General features: G+C 40.0%; 1 protein-coding gene and 1 non-coding gene across 4 annotated transcripts; both read right to left on the bottom strand.

The window, feature by feature from the left end:
- Positions 1–2,518: 2,518 nt before the first annotated feature.
- Positions 2,519–5,313, bottom strand: LOC149674146 (uncharacterized). 3 transcript variants are annotated; one of them, XM_089838625.1, is made up of 3 exons: positions 4,023–5,313; positions 3,357–3,936; positions 2,519–3,214 (listed from the first exon to the last, which is right to left on the bottom strand). In XM_089838625.1, coding segments are annotated over exons 2-3 (681 nt in total). In that variant the 5' UTR covers positions 3,359–3,936; positions 4,023–5,313; the 3' UTR covers positions 2,519–2,535. The 3 variants fall into 3 exon arrangements, with proteins under 3 accessions (XP_089694751.1, XP_089694750.1, XP_089694749.1); XM_089838624.1 differs by having other exon boundaries at positions 3,357–4,232; positions 4,296–5,313; XM_089838623.1 differs by having other exon boundaries at positions 3,357–5,313.
- Positions 5,314–6,368: 1,055 nt separating this feature from the next.
- Positions 6,369–6,440, bottom strand: TRNAR-GCG (transfer RNA arginine (anticodon GCG)). The gene has a single exon. It is a non-coding gene; the product is annotated as a tRNA-Arg (tRNA).
- Positions 6,441–13,106: the final 6,666 nt, after the last annotated feature.

The following is a 13,106-nucleotide window of genomic DNA, read 5'->3' as shown; positions in this document are numbered from 1 at the left end:
GAGACTTGACCTTTTTATCCATGAGCAGTGGCATTTCTTGGGTTTTCGGAAAATTAACCCCATTGAAAACCAAACCTAACCTATTCTATTCCAAATACACTGTGAATAAGGTTCTGTATCTCCCAAGCGTGCCAGGGTTATGGCATATCAGTCATTAATGGTTTGAAATTCCATTTTGTTTAGAAGAATATGTGAAACATTGGTAAATTTTAAGTAGAATGAATAGCGAAAATTTCATCTGCATTGTTAGTCATTCCACGTTTTATTGAAATTTGTTTATTTGACATCGTTTTAACAACATTTAAGTAGGATAGCAACACTTTTTTACCGTACCACTAGTCATTAAACATAAATACATTTAAAGAAGCTTGAACGTAGTTTTTAAGAGTTTTGCTGATACTCTTAATTGAGCTGTAGTCATTTCATGTCAGTTTCAATCGCTTTTAAGTTTCTTAAGAACTAAATCAATCGCATTTCAGTCAATTGACAACGTGGTCTCTTACACAAATCCTCATAAATTAATTGGAAACCAAACTGCGATAATATAAAACTGGAAATTAATGTTAAACGTATGGTGTTTCAACGATTTTGTGTTATTTAGCTTGAGCATTCAAATCACCCGTTTTACACCCTGCACCTGCCACCTTGAACATTCGTTTTTCCTAAACCTTTAAAGTGGGTTGATGGATTTATCTATAGTCTACATCGCACCAAACAAAAACATTGTAAAATCAGAAATTTACAGGTTTTTAATGTATCTCGGTTAAGAGTAAGGCGTCTCTTCTAGGAATTCATTGTCAAGCCTTAGGGATTGCACCATAACATCTTATAGAAATTTAGGTTATTGGGCTTTGAAATAGAAGTCAAGAGTAAATGTTTTTTAAATACGGCTAATCTCTGACATCGTGATAAATGCGGCTGTGCTGTGTTAAGCTGTAGATATGGAATGTTTGTAAATAACAATGAAAACATCAGATTTAAAATAGTTTAAAAAAAATGTATGCATACACATTAAGGACGGTGCAAAATATTCTTTTTTAATCAAAACAATTGAAATACATCATTCGTTTTCCTTTACCCACTCCCGACATGGACAAATACTTTTAATGACGCGCTTATACTGCCCGCATTCAGCGCAATGGTTCCGGGCGTCCAATAAGTGCCGAGACTCGGCGGTGGTTGGAATCCTTAGGATGGTTTTCCTCTGGACAAGGACGACCCTCCGAAATCTTTCACATTCCGGTGAAATACAATAGTGGTTAAGTTTTCCGCAATCGGGGGACTCCTTTAACTCGCCCTCGCAATAGGGGCACTCCAATTCTCCACTAACGGGTACAGTGCCGAATCCCAATTTCTCCAACTCTTCCTTGAGTGCATCCCTGTTGAAATCGAGAGAAAGATATCGTATATAAAATACCCAGAGAACAAAATAAAATATTGAGAGAGAAAGATCTAGTATATAGTATACTCAGAGAACAAAATATAATATCGAAAGAAATAGAGGTTATACGTAAATATCAGGTTTAACATAAAAAAATCATACTTACATTAAAGATGATTTAGGAACAAATTTAGTTATATATAATTTAATATATATTAATTTAAGTAATTTAAATTACTATGGTCATGCACTATATGTATATAATTACAAACTAAGAAATTTAGATTCCAGAGAGTGTACTTACATTATAACGTAGAGTTTCCTGCGGGACTATAGTTGCTGAATTCCGCTGCTGTGGTATTTAGTTGCTGGAGAGAGCTGGGTTAGCCGTAAAATGATCTTATCGCCACGTGCAGGAGTTTTTATACATGATAAACCGGAGACCTTTGATAAGCCCGATAAGATTTCTAGTCTCAATGAAAACATCGATAAACCCGATAAGATTTCTAGTTTCGATGAAGACATCGATAAGCCCGATAAGTTTGGAAATAGCGTGAGTGATATCGGTTATCGGTTCTCGTTTACCCCCGCCATGTGGAAATATATTGATAAACAGTTCTAGTTTCGGTTCTAGTTTACCCCCGCGACGTGGAAAGATATCTTATCGATAAATGGTTCTAGTTTAGGTTCTGGTTTACTATCTGGAAATTTTCCTACCACGTGGAAACATATCTTATCGATAGAAGATTCCATATTTCTTATCGGTTCTTGTTTATCGCCGGCAACGTGTCTATTCACGTATCTAGATATTTCAAACCACCACCACGTGTAAACCAGTCTTAGCATTTTAATTCTCCTCCGGAATGGTTTTAAAGATACAACTCGTCTTAAATACATTTTCAACCATATTATATTGATATAAATCTTTCACGTTTAGACAATGGAGGTCAGACGTAGTTATAGAAAGTCCGCGATATAATTATAGCATGTGGAGATGGACCCCGTAAAACATTAATAAAATGTGCGAAATTTAGATTTTTAGTCATTTCGAGGATGCGAACCTTCTAATTCACAAAAAAATTAGGCCTAATTTAAACTAACCTATTTAATTATTCATTATAAATGATAAGACTTCAATATTTTTCAAGTTTTATTCATAAAGCAAGTTTTGAATAACATATTACATTTGAAGCAATTCTTTTACAAAATTCCATACTTAAAAATGTTGAATTATTAAACAATTGGATAATTACATTGATATCTAAATTATTAACAGCATTTTCGTAATGTAAATTCACGCGTTCAATCCAGTCCATAGTCATGCACTCGTGTTGTAGCTGAGATCCGTGGGATATGATACAACCGTTGCAGGCATCCTTTATGTACTTGGTCAGTTGTTGTTTAACAATCTCGTCGACCTCCGAGGACACGCGCTTAGCGGCGTTTAGAAATGTTACCACTTGATCGTGCTTCTCCAAAAGTTTTCCCCAAAGGACGGCTCCAATTGCAAACCCAATCCTGGTCGGGTAGAGTGTTCCGTAGTTTACACCACTTCCCGCCCTCATCTCACGAATGTTGAGTACTTTCCAATCCTGGTACATATTCAGTTCGATACGTTTCAGGTTCGACCCATCAAAGAACGAAGACGACGGTGTAGCACCATCATTCAGGAAATAGTTGGTTACTTGTTCCCGCATTCCGTAGAGTTGATAATATTCAGCCTCCGTCAACGTGATGCCGGTTGAACCGTCCGTTAAGCCTAGTCTAACTTTACAGTCAGGAGTAACCGAGACGGACTTCGTGGATGATATTTCGAAGATATTGGTGGTGTCCCTAATTAGAGAAAAACAAATTAATTAAAATCCACACACATATAATTTAAACCTATCTCTAGAAATATTCTAAATGTCTAAGTCATGTTCTATATATATATTTAATTAAGGATAGAATTTTAGACTCCGGAGAGTGTACTTACATTAGCGTAGAGTTTCCTGCGGTGAGAGAGAGAGTCCTGCTGGTACTTTAGTTGCTGGAGAGAGTTGGGTTAGCCGTAGAATGATCTTATCATCGTGTGCCTGAGTTTTTATGCCCGATAAACTCAAAGACCTTTGATAAGTCTGATAACACTCGATGAAGACATCGATAAGCTTGGAAATAGCACGATATCGGTTCTGGTTTTTCCCCACCACGTGGAAAGATATCGATAAACAGTTCTTGTTTCCGTTATCGGTTCTGGTTTACCCCCACCACGTGGAAATATATCTTATCGATAAATAGTTCTAGTTTCGGTTCTGGTTTACTATACTATCTGGAAATTTTCCTACCACGTAGAAACATATCTTATCGCCACGTGCAGGAGTTTTTATACTTGAGAAACCTTTGATAAGCCCGATAAGATCTCCAAGACATCGATAAGTTTGGAAATAGCACGATATCGGTTCTGGTTTACCCATGCCATGTGGAAATATATCGATAAACAGTTCTTGTTTCAGTTATCGGTTCTGGTTTACGCCCACCACGTGGAAAGATATCGATAAACAGTTCTAGTTTCGGTTCTGGTTTCCGTCGCCACGTGGAAAGATATCTTATCGATAAATAGTTCTAGTTTCTGTTCTAGTTTACTATCTGGAAATTTTCCTACCACGTGGAAACATATCTTATCGATAGAAGATTCCATACTTCTTATCGGTTCTTTTTTATCGCCGGCAACGTGTCCATTCACATATCTAGATATTTCAAACCACCACCACATGTAAACCAGTCTAAACATTTTAATTCTCCTCCGGAATGGTTTTAAATGGTGAGTTGAATTTATTTTATAGGTGAAATATTGCATATCTACTACCATATACTGTAAACAGGGATCCGAGGCTTAATATTCAGCTTATAACTTATATTTACAAACAGTTCTTACCAAGTTTTCTTATTATTTGTATGTTTTGTTTCGGAGACAAGCAACACCCACTTAAATAAATAGTCATTTAACGAAGTTTCCATTAATGTGTTAGTAATTTAACGACACTTTCAACCACATTTTAGTCATTTATCAACAAGTTCAACCATCTTTTTCTCAACCCTTTCAACGACTTTTTATTCATTTAACAGCACTTTCACGCACGATTTAGTCATTTAACAACACTTTCAACCAAATTTTACCCATTTAACAACACCTCCAACCGCTTTTTAGTAATTTAACGACATTTTCTATCATGTATTAGTCATTTAACGACTCTTTCAACCACATTTTAGTCGTTTAACGACACTTTCAACCACATTTCAGTCATTTAACGACACTTTCAACCACATTTTAGTCATTTATCAGCAAGTTCAACCATCTTTTTCTCAACCCTTTCAACAACTTTTTATTCATTTAACAGCACTTTCACGTACGATTTAGTCATTTAACAACACTTTCAACCAAATTTTACCCATTTAACAACACCTCCAACCGCTTTTCAGTAATTTAACGACATTTTCTATCATGTATTAGTCATTTAACGACTCTTTCAACCACATTTTAGTCATTTATCAACAAGTTCAACCATCTTTTTCTCAACCCTTTCAACGACTTTTTATTCATTTAACAGCACTTTCACGCACGATTTAGTCATTGAACAACACATTCAACCAAATTTTACCCATTTCACAACACCTCCAACCGCTTTTCAGTAATTTAACGACATTTTCTATCATGTTTAGTCATTTAATGACATTTTAATTAATGTTTTATTCATTTAAAGACGTTTCCATTAATGTTTTAGACATTTAACGGCACTTTCAACCACTTTTTAGTCATTTATAAGCGCATTCAACCATCTTTTTCTCAACCATTTCAACGACTTTTTATTAATTTAACAACACTTTCAACGACTTTTCATTCATTTAACATCACTTTCAAGCACAATAGAATAGGTTAGGTTTGGTTTGGTTTTATACCCGATATTAAAATTACCCACGCAAAGGCTTAACAATTTCAAATTTCGTGTCAAAGTTTTGAAGTGTTTTGAATTTCCAGTTTTTCTTAAATACTTAAATAAATGTCATTAATTTTAATTATTTTCATCGACAATTATTTAAGTTAGCGTGCGTTGCACCCTGTTAAGTCAATAAAATTATTATTAATGGTATACATTAATTAATATTAAGGTTTGAATCAGAATGTATGCCGTCTGTCACCATTCCCAAAATATCTTAGTATATAAGACGTTCAGTTCCTAATATATTATAACTGTAGTATGACATCCTAATCTTTGCTTGCCTTATCAGCAAACTCAGGATTTTGAAAATCACAATGAACTTTGGTCTTGATTGAAGTCAGATAAGGCTTAACATTTTCAAATTTCCCGCCCAAATAAAAACAAAATGGCGCCGAGAAGAAACGATGACGTCAGAGCCCAAATAAAAACAAAATGGCGCCGAGAAGAAAATACCACCGAGAAGAAAAAAATGGCGCCGAGAATGACGTCAGAGAAAAACAAGATGGCGCCGAGAAAAAAAAAATACCACAGAGAAAAAAATGGCGTCGATACCATCGTGATACCGTTGATACCATCGATACCATTGAATACCATCGATACCATCGATACCATTGAATACCAAGTGAATTTGAATCGGCATTTTCTACCTACTCTCGATCTGCAGTCGAATGCTCTACCACTGAGCTATTCCCTTGTATCATACGCGTTATGTCAATTAAATTAAAATAAACGCAATGATCCGTATTTTATAGGGGGAACTCGGGTTTAAACCAAGGACCTCTCGATATGCAGTCGAATGCTCTACCACTGAGCTATTCCCTCTGCATCTTACGCGTTGTGCCAATTAAGTTAAAATAAACGCAATGATCCGTGCTGTTATAGGGAGAACTCGGGTTTGATCCAAGGACCTCCCGATCTGCAGTCGAATGCTCTACCACTGAGCTATTCCCCAATCGTCATGCGCGTTATGTCAATTAAGTTAAAATAAACGCAACGATCCGTGCTGTTATAGGGAGAACTCTGGTTTGAACCAAGGACCTCTCGATCCGCAGTCGAATGCTCTACCACTGAGCTATTCCCACTTCTTCATGCGCGTTATGTCAATTAAGTTAAAATAAACGCAACGATCCGTGCTGTTATAGGGATAACTCGGGTTTGAACTAAGTACATCTCGATCTGCAGTCGAATGCTCTACCACTGAGCTATTCCCTCTGCATCATACGCGTTATGTCAATTAAGTTAAAATAAAAGCAATGATCCATGCTGTTATATGGAGAACTCGGGTTTGAACCAAGGACCTCTCGATCTGCAGTCGAATGCTCTACCACTGAGCTATTCCCCCTTCATCATGCGCGTTATGTCAATTAAGTTAAAATAAACGCAACTATCCGTGCTGTTATAGGGAGAACTCTGGTTTGAACCAAGGACCTGTCGATCCGCAGTCGAATGCTCTACCACTGCGCTATTCCCCTTCATCATACGCGTAATGTCAATTAAATTAAAATAAACGCAATGATTTGTATTTTATAGGCGGAACTCGGGTTTAAACCAAGGACCTCTCGATCTGCAGTCGAATGCTCTACCACTGAGCTATTCCCTCTCCATCATACGCGTTGTGCCAATTAAGTTAAAATAAACGCAATGATCCGTGCTGTTATAGGGAGAACTCGGGTTTGATCCAAGAACCTCCCGATCTGCAGTCGAATGCTCTACCACTGAGCTATTCCCCCTTCGTCATACGCCTTATGTAAATTAAGTTAAAAGAAACGCAACGATCCGTGCTGTTATATGGAGAACTAGGGTTTGAACCAAGGACCTCTCGATCTGCACTCTAATGCTCTACCACTGAGCTATTCCCCCATCATCATACGCGTAATGTCAATTAAATTAAAATAAACGCAATGATCCGTATGTTATAACAGGAACTCGGGTTTGAACCAAGGACCTATCGATCTGCAGTCGAATGCTCTACCACTGAGCTATTCCCCCTTCGTCATACGCCTTATGTAAATTAAGTTAAAATAAACGCAATGATCCGTGCTGTTATAGGACGAACTCGGGTTTGAACCAAGGATCTCTCGATCTGCAGTCGAATGCTCTACCACTGAGCTATTCCCTTGTATCATACGCGTTATGTCAATTAAGCTAAAATAAACGCAATGATCCGTGCTGTTATAGGGCGAACTCGAGTTTGAACCAAGGACCTCTCGATCTGCAGTCGAATGCTCTACCACTGAGCTATTCCCTTGTATCATACGCGTTATGTCAATTAAGCTAAAATAAACGCAATGATCCGTGCTGTTATAGGGAGAACTCTTGTTTGAACCAAGGACCTCTCGATCTGCAGTCGAATGCTCTACCACTGAGCTATTCCTCCTGCATCATACGCGTTATGTCAATTAAGTTAAAATAAACGCTATGATCCGTGTTGTTAAAGGGAGAACTCGGGTTGGAACAAAGGACCTCTCGATATGCAATCGAATGCTCTACCACTGGGCTATTCCCCCTGCATCATACGCGTTATGTCAATTAAGTTAAAATAAACGAAATGATCCGTGCTGTTATAGTGAGAACTCGGGTTTGAACCAAGGACCTCCCGATCTGCAGTCGAATGCTCTACCACTGAGCTATTCCCCCTTCGTCATACGCGTTTTGTCAATTATGTTAAAATAAACGCAATGATCCGTGCTGTTGTAGGGCGATCTCAGGTTTGAACCAAGGACCTCTTGATCTGCAGTCGAATGTTCTACCACTGAGCTATTCCCTTGTATCATACGCGTTATGTCATTTAAGCTATAATTAACGCAATGATCCGTGCTGTTATAGGGAGAACTCTGGTTTGAACCAAGGACCTCCCGATCTGCAGTCGAATGCTCTACCACTGAGCTATTCCCCCTGCATCATACGCGTTATGTCAATTAAGTTAAAATAAACGCAATGATCCGTGCTGTTATAGGACGAACTCGGGTTTGAACCAAAGACCTCTCGATCTGCAGTCGAATACTATACCACTGAGGTATTCCCTTGTATCATACGCGTTTTGTCATTTAAGCTAACATAAACGCAATGATCCGTGCTGTTATAGGGAGAACTCGGGTTTGAACCAAGGACCTCTCGATCTGCATTCGAATGTTCTACCACTGAGCCATTCCCCCTTCGTCATACGCGTTTTGTCAATTAAGTTAAAATAAACGCAATGATCCGTGCTGTTATAGGGCGATCTCGGGTTTGAACCAAGGACCTCTCGATCTGCAGTCGAATGCTCTACCACTGAGCTATTCCCTTGTATCATACGCGTTTTGTCATTTAAGCTAACATAAACGCAATGATCCGTGCTGTTATAGGACGAACTCGGGTTTGAACCAAGGACCTCTCGATCTGCATTCGAATGCTCTACCACTGAGCCATTCCCCCTTCGTCATACGCGTTTTGTCAATTAAGTTAAAATAAACGCAATGATCCGTGCTGTTATACGGCGATCTCGGGTTTGAACCAAGGACCTCTCGATCTGCAGTCGAATGCTCTACCACTGAGCTATTCCCTCTGCATCACAGACGTTATGTCATCTAATTTAAAATAAACGCAATGATCCGTGCTGTTATAGGGAGAACTCGGGTTTAAACCAAGGACCTCCCGATCTGCAGTCGAATGCTCTACCACTGAGCTATTCCCGCTGCGTCATACGCCTTATGTAAATTAAGTTAAAATAAACTCAATGATCCGTGCTGTTATAGGACGAACTCGGGTTTGAACCAAGGATCTCTCGATCTGCAGTCGAATGCTCTACCACTGAGCTATTCCCTTGTATCATACGCGTTATGTCAATTAAGCTAAAATAAACGCAATGATCCGTGCTGTTATAGGGCGAACTCGAGTTTGAACCAAGGACCTCTCGATCTGCAGTCGAATGCTCTACCACTGAGCTATTCCCTTGTATCATACGCGTTATGTCAATTAAGCTAAAATAAACGCAATGATCCGTGCTGTTATAGGGAGAACTCTTGTTTGAACCAAGGACCTCTCGATCTGCAGTCGAATGCTCTACCACTGAGCTATTCCCCCATCATCATACGCGTAATGTCAATTAAATTAAAATAAACGCAATGATCCGTATGTTATAACAGGAACTCGGGTTTGAACCAAAGACCTCTCGATCTGCAGTCGAATGCTCTACCACTGAGCTATTCCCCCTTCGTCATACGCCTTATGTAAATTAAGTTAAAATAAACGCAATGATCCGTGCTGTTATAGGACGAACTCGGGTTTGAACCAAGGACCTCTCGATCTGCATTCGAATGCTCTACCACTGAGCCATTCCCCCTTCGTCATACGCGTTTTGTCAATTAAGTTAAAATAAACGCAATGATCCGTGCTGTTATACGGCGATCTCGGGTTTGAACCAAGGACCTCTCGATCTGCAGTCGAATGCTCTACCACTGAGCTATTCCCTCTGCATCACAGACGTTATGTCATCTAATTTAAAATAAACGCAATGATCCGTGCTGTTATAGGGAGAACTCGGGTTTAAACCAAGGACCTCCCGATCTGCAGTCGAATGCTCTACCACTGAGCTATTCCCGCTGCGTCATACGCCTTATGTAAATTAAGTTAAAATAAACTCAATGATCCGTGCTGTTATAGGACGAACTCGGGTTTGAACCAAGGATCTCTCGATCTGCAGTCGAATGCTCTACCACTGAGCTATTCCCTTGTATCATACGCGTTATGTCAATTAAGCTAAAATAAACGCAATGATCCGTGCTGTTATAGGGCGAACTCGAGTTTGAACCAAGGACCTCTCGATCTGCAGTCGAATGCTCTACCACTGAGCTATTCCCTTGTATCATACGCGTTATGTCAATTAAGCTAAAATAAACGCAATGATCCGTGCTGTTATAGGGAGAACTCTTGTTTGAACCAAGGACCTCTCGATCTGCAGTCGAATGCTCTACCACTGAGCTATTCCCCCATCATCATACGCGTAATGTCAATTAAATTAAAATAAACGCAATGATCCGTATGTTATAACAGGAACTCGGGTTTGAACCAAAGACCTCTCGATCTGCAGTCGAATGCTCTACCACTGAGCTATTCCCCCTTCGTCATACGCCTTATGTAAATTAAGTTAAAATAAACGCAATGATCCGTGCTGTTATAGGACGAACTCGGGTTTGAACCAAGGACCTCTCGATCTGCATTCGAATGCTCTACCACTGAGCCATTCCCCCTTCGTCATACGCGTTTTGTCAATTAATTTAAAATAAACGCAATGATCCGTGCTGTTGTAGGGCGATCTCGGGTTTGAACCAAGGACCTCTTGATCTGCAGTCGAATGTTCTACCACTGAGCTATTCCCTTGTATCATACGCGTTTTGTCATTTAAGCTAACATAAACGCAATGATCCGTGCTGTTATAGGGCGATCTCGGGTTTGAACTAAGGACCTCTCGATATGCAGTCGAATGCTCTACCACTGAGCTATTCCCCCTGCATCATACGCGTTATGTCAATGAAGTTAAAATAAACGCAATGATCCGTGCTGTTATAGGACGAACTCGGGTTTGAACCAAAGACCTCTCGATCTGCAGTCGAATGCTCTACCACTGAGCTATTCCCCCTTCATCATGCGCGTTATGTCAATTAAGTTAAAATAAACGCAACTATCCGTGCTGTTATAGGGAGAACTCTGGTTTGAACCAAGGACCTGTCGATCCGCAGTCGAATGCTCTACCACTGCGCTATTCCCCCTTCATCATACGCGTAATGTCAATTAAATTAAAATAAACGCAATGATTTGTATTTTATAGGGGGAACTCGGGTTTAAACCAAGGACCTCTCGATCTGCAGTCGAATGCTCTACCACTGAGCTATTCCCTCTCCATCATACGCGTTGTGCCAATTAAGTTAAAATAAACGCAATGATCCGTGCTGTTATAGGGAGAACTCGGGTTTGATCCAAGGACCTCCCGATCTGCAGTCGAATGCTCTACCACTGAGCTATTCCCCCTTCGTCATACGCCTTATGTAAATTAAGTTAAAAGAAACGCAACGATCCGTGCTGTTATAGGGAGAACTAGGGTTTGAACCAAGGACCTCTCGATCTGCACTCTAATGCTCTACCACTTAGCTATTCCCCCATCATCATACGCGTAATGTCAATTAAATTAAAATAAACGCAATGATCCGTATGTTATAACAGGAACTCGGGTTTGAACCAAGGACCTCTCGATCTGCAGTCGAATGCTCTACCACTGAGCTATTCCCCCTTCGTCATACGCCTTATGTAAATTAAGTTAAAATAAACGCAATGATCCGTGCTGTTATAGGACGAACTCGGGTTTGAACCAAGGACCTCTCGATCTGCAGTCGAATGCTCTACCACTGAGCTATTCCCCCTGCATCACACACGTTATGTCAACTAATTTAAAATAAACGCAATGATCCGTGCTGTTATACGGAGAACTCGGGTTTAAACCAAGGACCTCCCGATCTGCAGTCGAATGCTCTACCACTGAGCTATTCCCGCTGCGTCATACGCCTTATGTAAATTAAGTTAAAATAAACGCAATGATCCGTGCTGTTATAGGACGAACTCGGGTTTGAACCAAGGATCTCTCGATCTGCAGTCGAATGCTCTACCACTGAGCTATTCCCTTGTATCATACGCGTTATGTCAATTAAGCTAAAATAAACGCAATGATCCGTGCTGTTATAGGGCGAACTCGAGTTTGAACCAAGGACCTCTCGATCTGCAGTCGAATGCTCTACCACTGAGCTATTCCCTTGTATCATACGCGTTATGTCAATTAAGCTAAAATAAACGCAATGATCCGTGCTGTTATAGGGAGAACTCTTGTTTGAACCAAGGACCTCTCGATCTGCAGTCGAATGCTCTACCACTGAGCTATTCCTCCTGCATCATACGCGTTATGTCAATTAAGTTAAAATAAACGCTATGATCCGTGTTGTTAAAGGGAGAACTCGGGTTGGAACAAAGGACCTCTCGATATGCAATCGAATGCTCTACCACTGAGGTATTCCCTTGTATCATACGCGTTATGTCAATTAAGCTAACACAAACGCAATGATCCGTGCTGTTATAGGGAGAACTCTGGTTTGAACCAAGGACCTCCCGATCTGCAGTGGAATGCTCTACCACTGAGCTATTCCCCCTGCATCATACGCGTTATGTCAATTAAGTTAAAATAAACGCAATGATCCGTGCTGTTATAGTGAGAACTCGGGTTTGAACCAAGGACCTCCTGATCTGCAGTCGAATGCTCTACCACTGAGCTATTCCCCCTTCGTCATACGCGTTTTGTCAATTATGTTAAAATAAACGCAATGATCCGTGCTGTTGTAGGGCGATCTCGGGTTTGAACCAAGGACCTCTTGATCTGCAGTCGAATGTTCTACCACTGAGCTATTCCCTTGTATCATACGCGTTATGTCATTTAAGCTAAAATTAACGCAATGATCCGTGCTGTTATAGGGAGAACTCTGGTTTGAACCAAGGACCTCCCGATCTGCAGTCGAATGCTCTACCACTGAGCTATTCCCCCTGCATCATACGCGTTATGTCAATTAAGTTAAAATAAACGCAATGATCCGTGCTGTTATAGGACGAACTCGGGTTTGAACCAAAGACCTCTCGATCTGCAGTCGAATACTCTACCACTGAGGTATTCCCTAGTATCATACGCGTTTTGTCATTTAAGCTAACATAAACGCAATGATCCGTGCTGTTAT

The sequence above is a fragment of the Phalangium opilio genome, unplaced genomic scaffold (assembly GCF_054372755.1).
Source record: "Phalangium opilio isolate 3A_F unplaced genomic scaffold, DU_Popi_V2 ptg000046l_1, whole genome shotgun sequence".
Classification (NCBI taxonomy): Eukaryota; Metazoa; Arthropoda; class Arachnida; order Opiliones; family Phalangiidae; genus Phalangium; species Phalangium opilio.
Note: the sequence above shows the minus strand (reverse complement) of the source record. Positions and strands in the feature narration are given on the sequence as shown.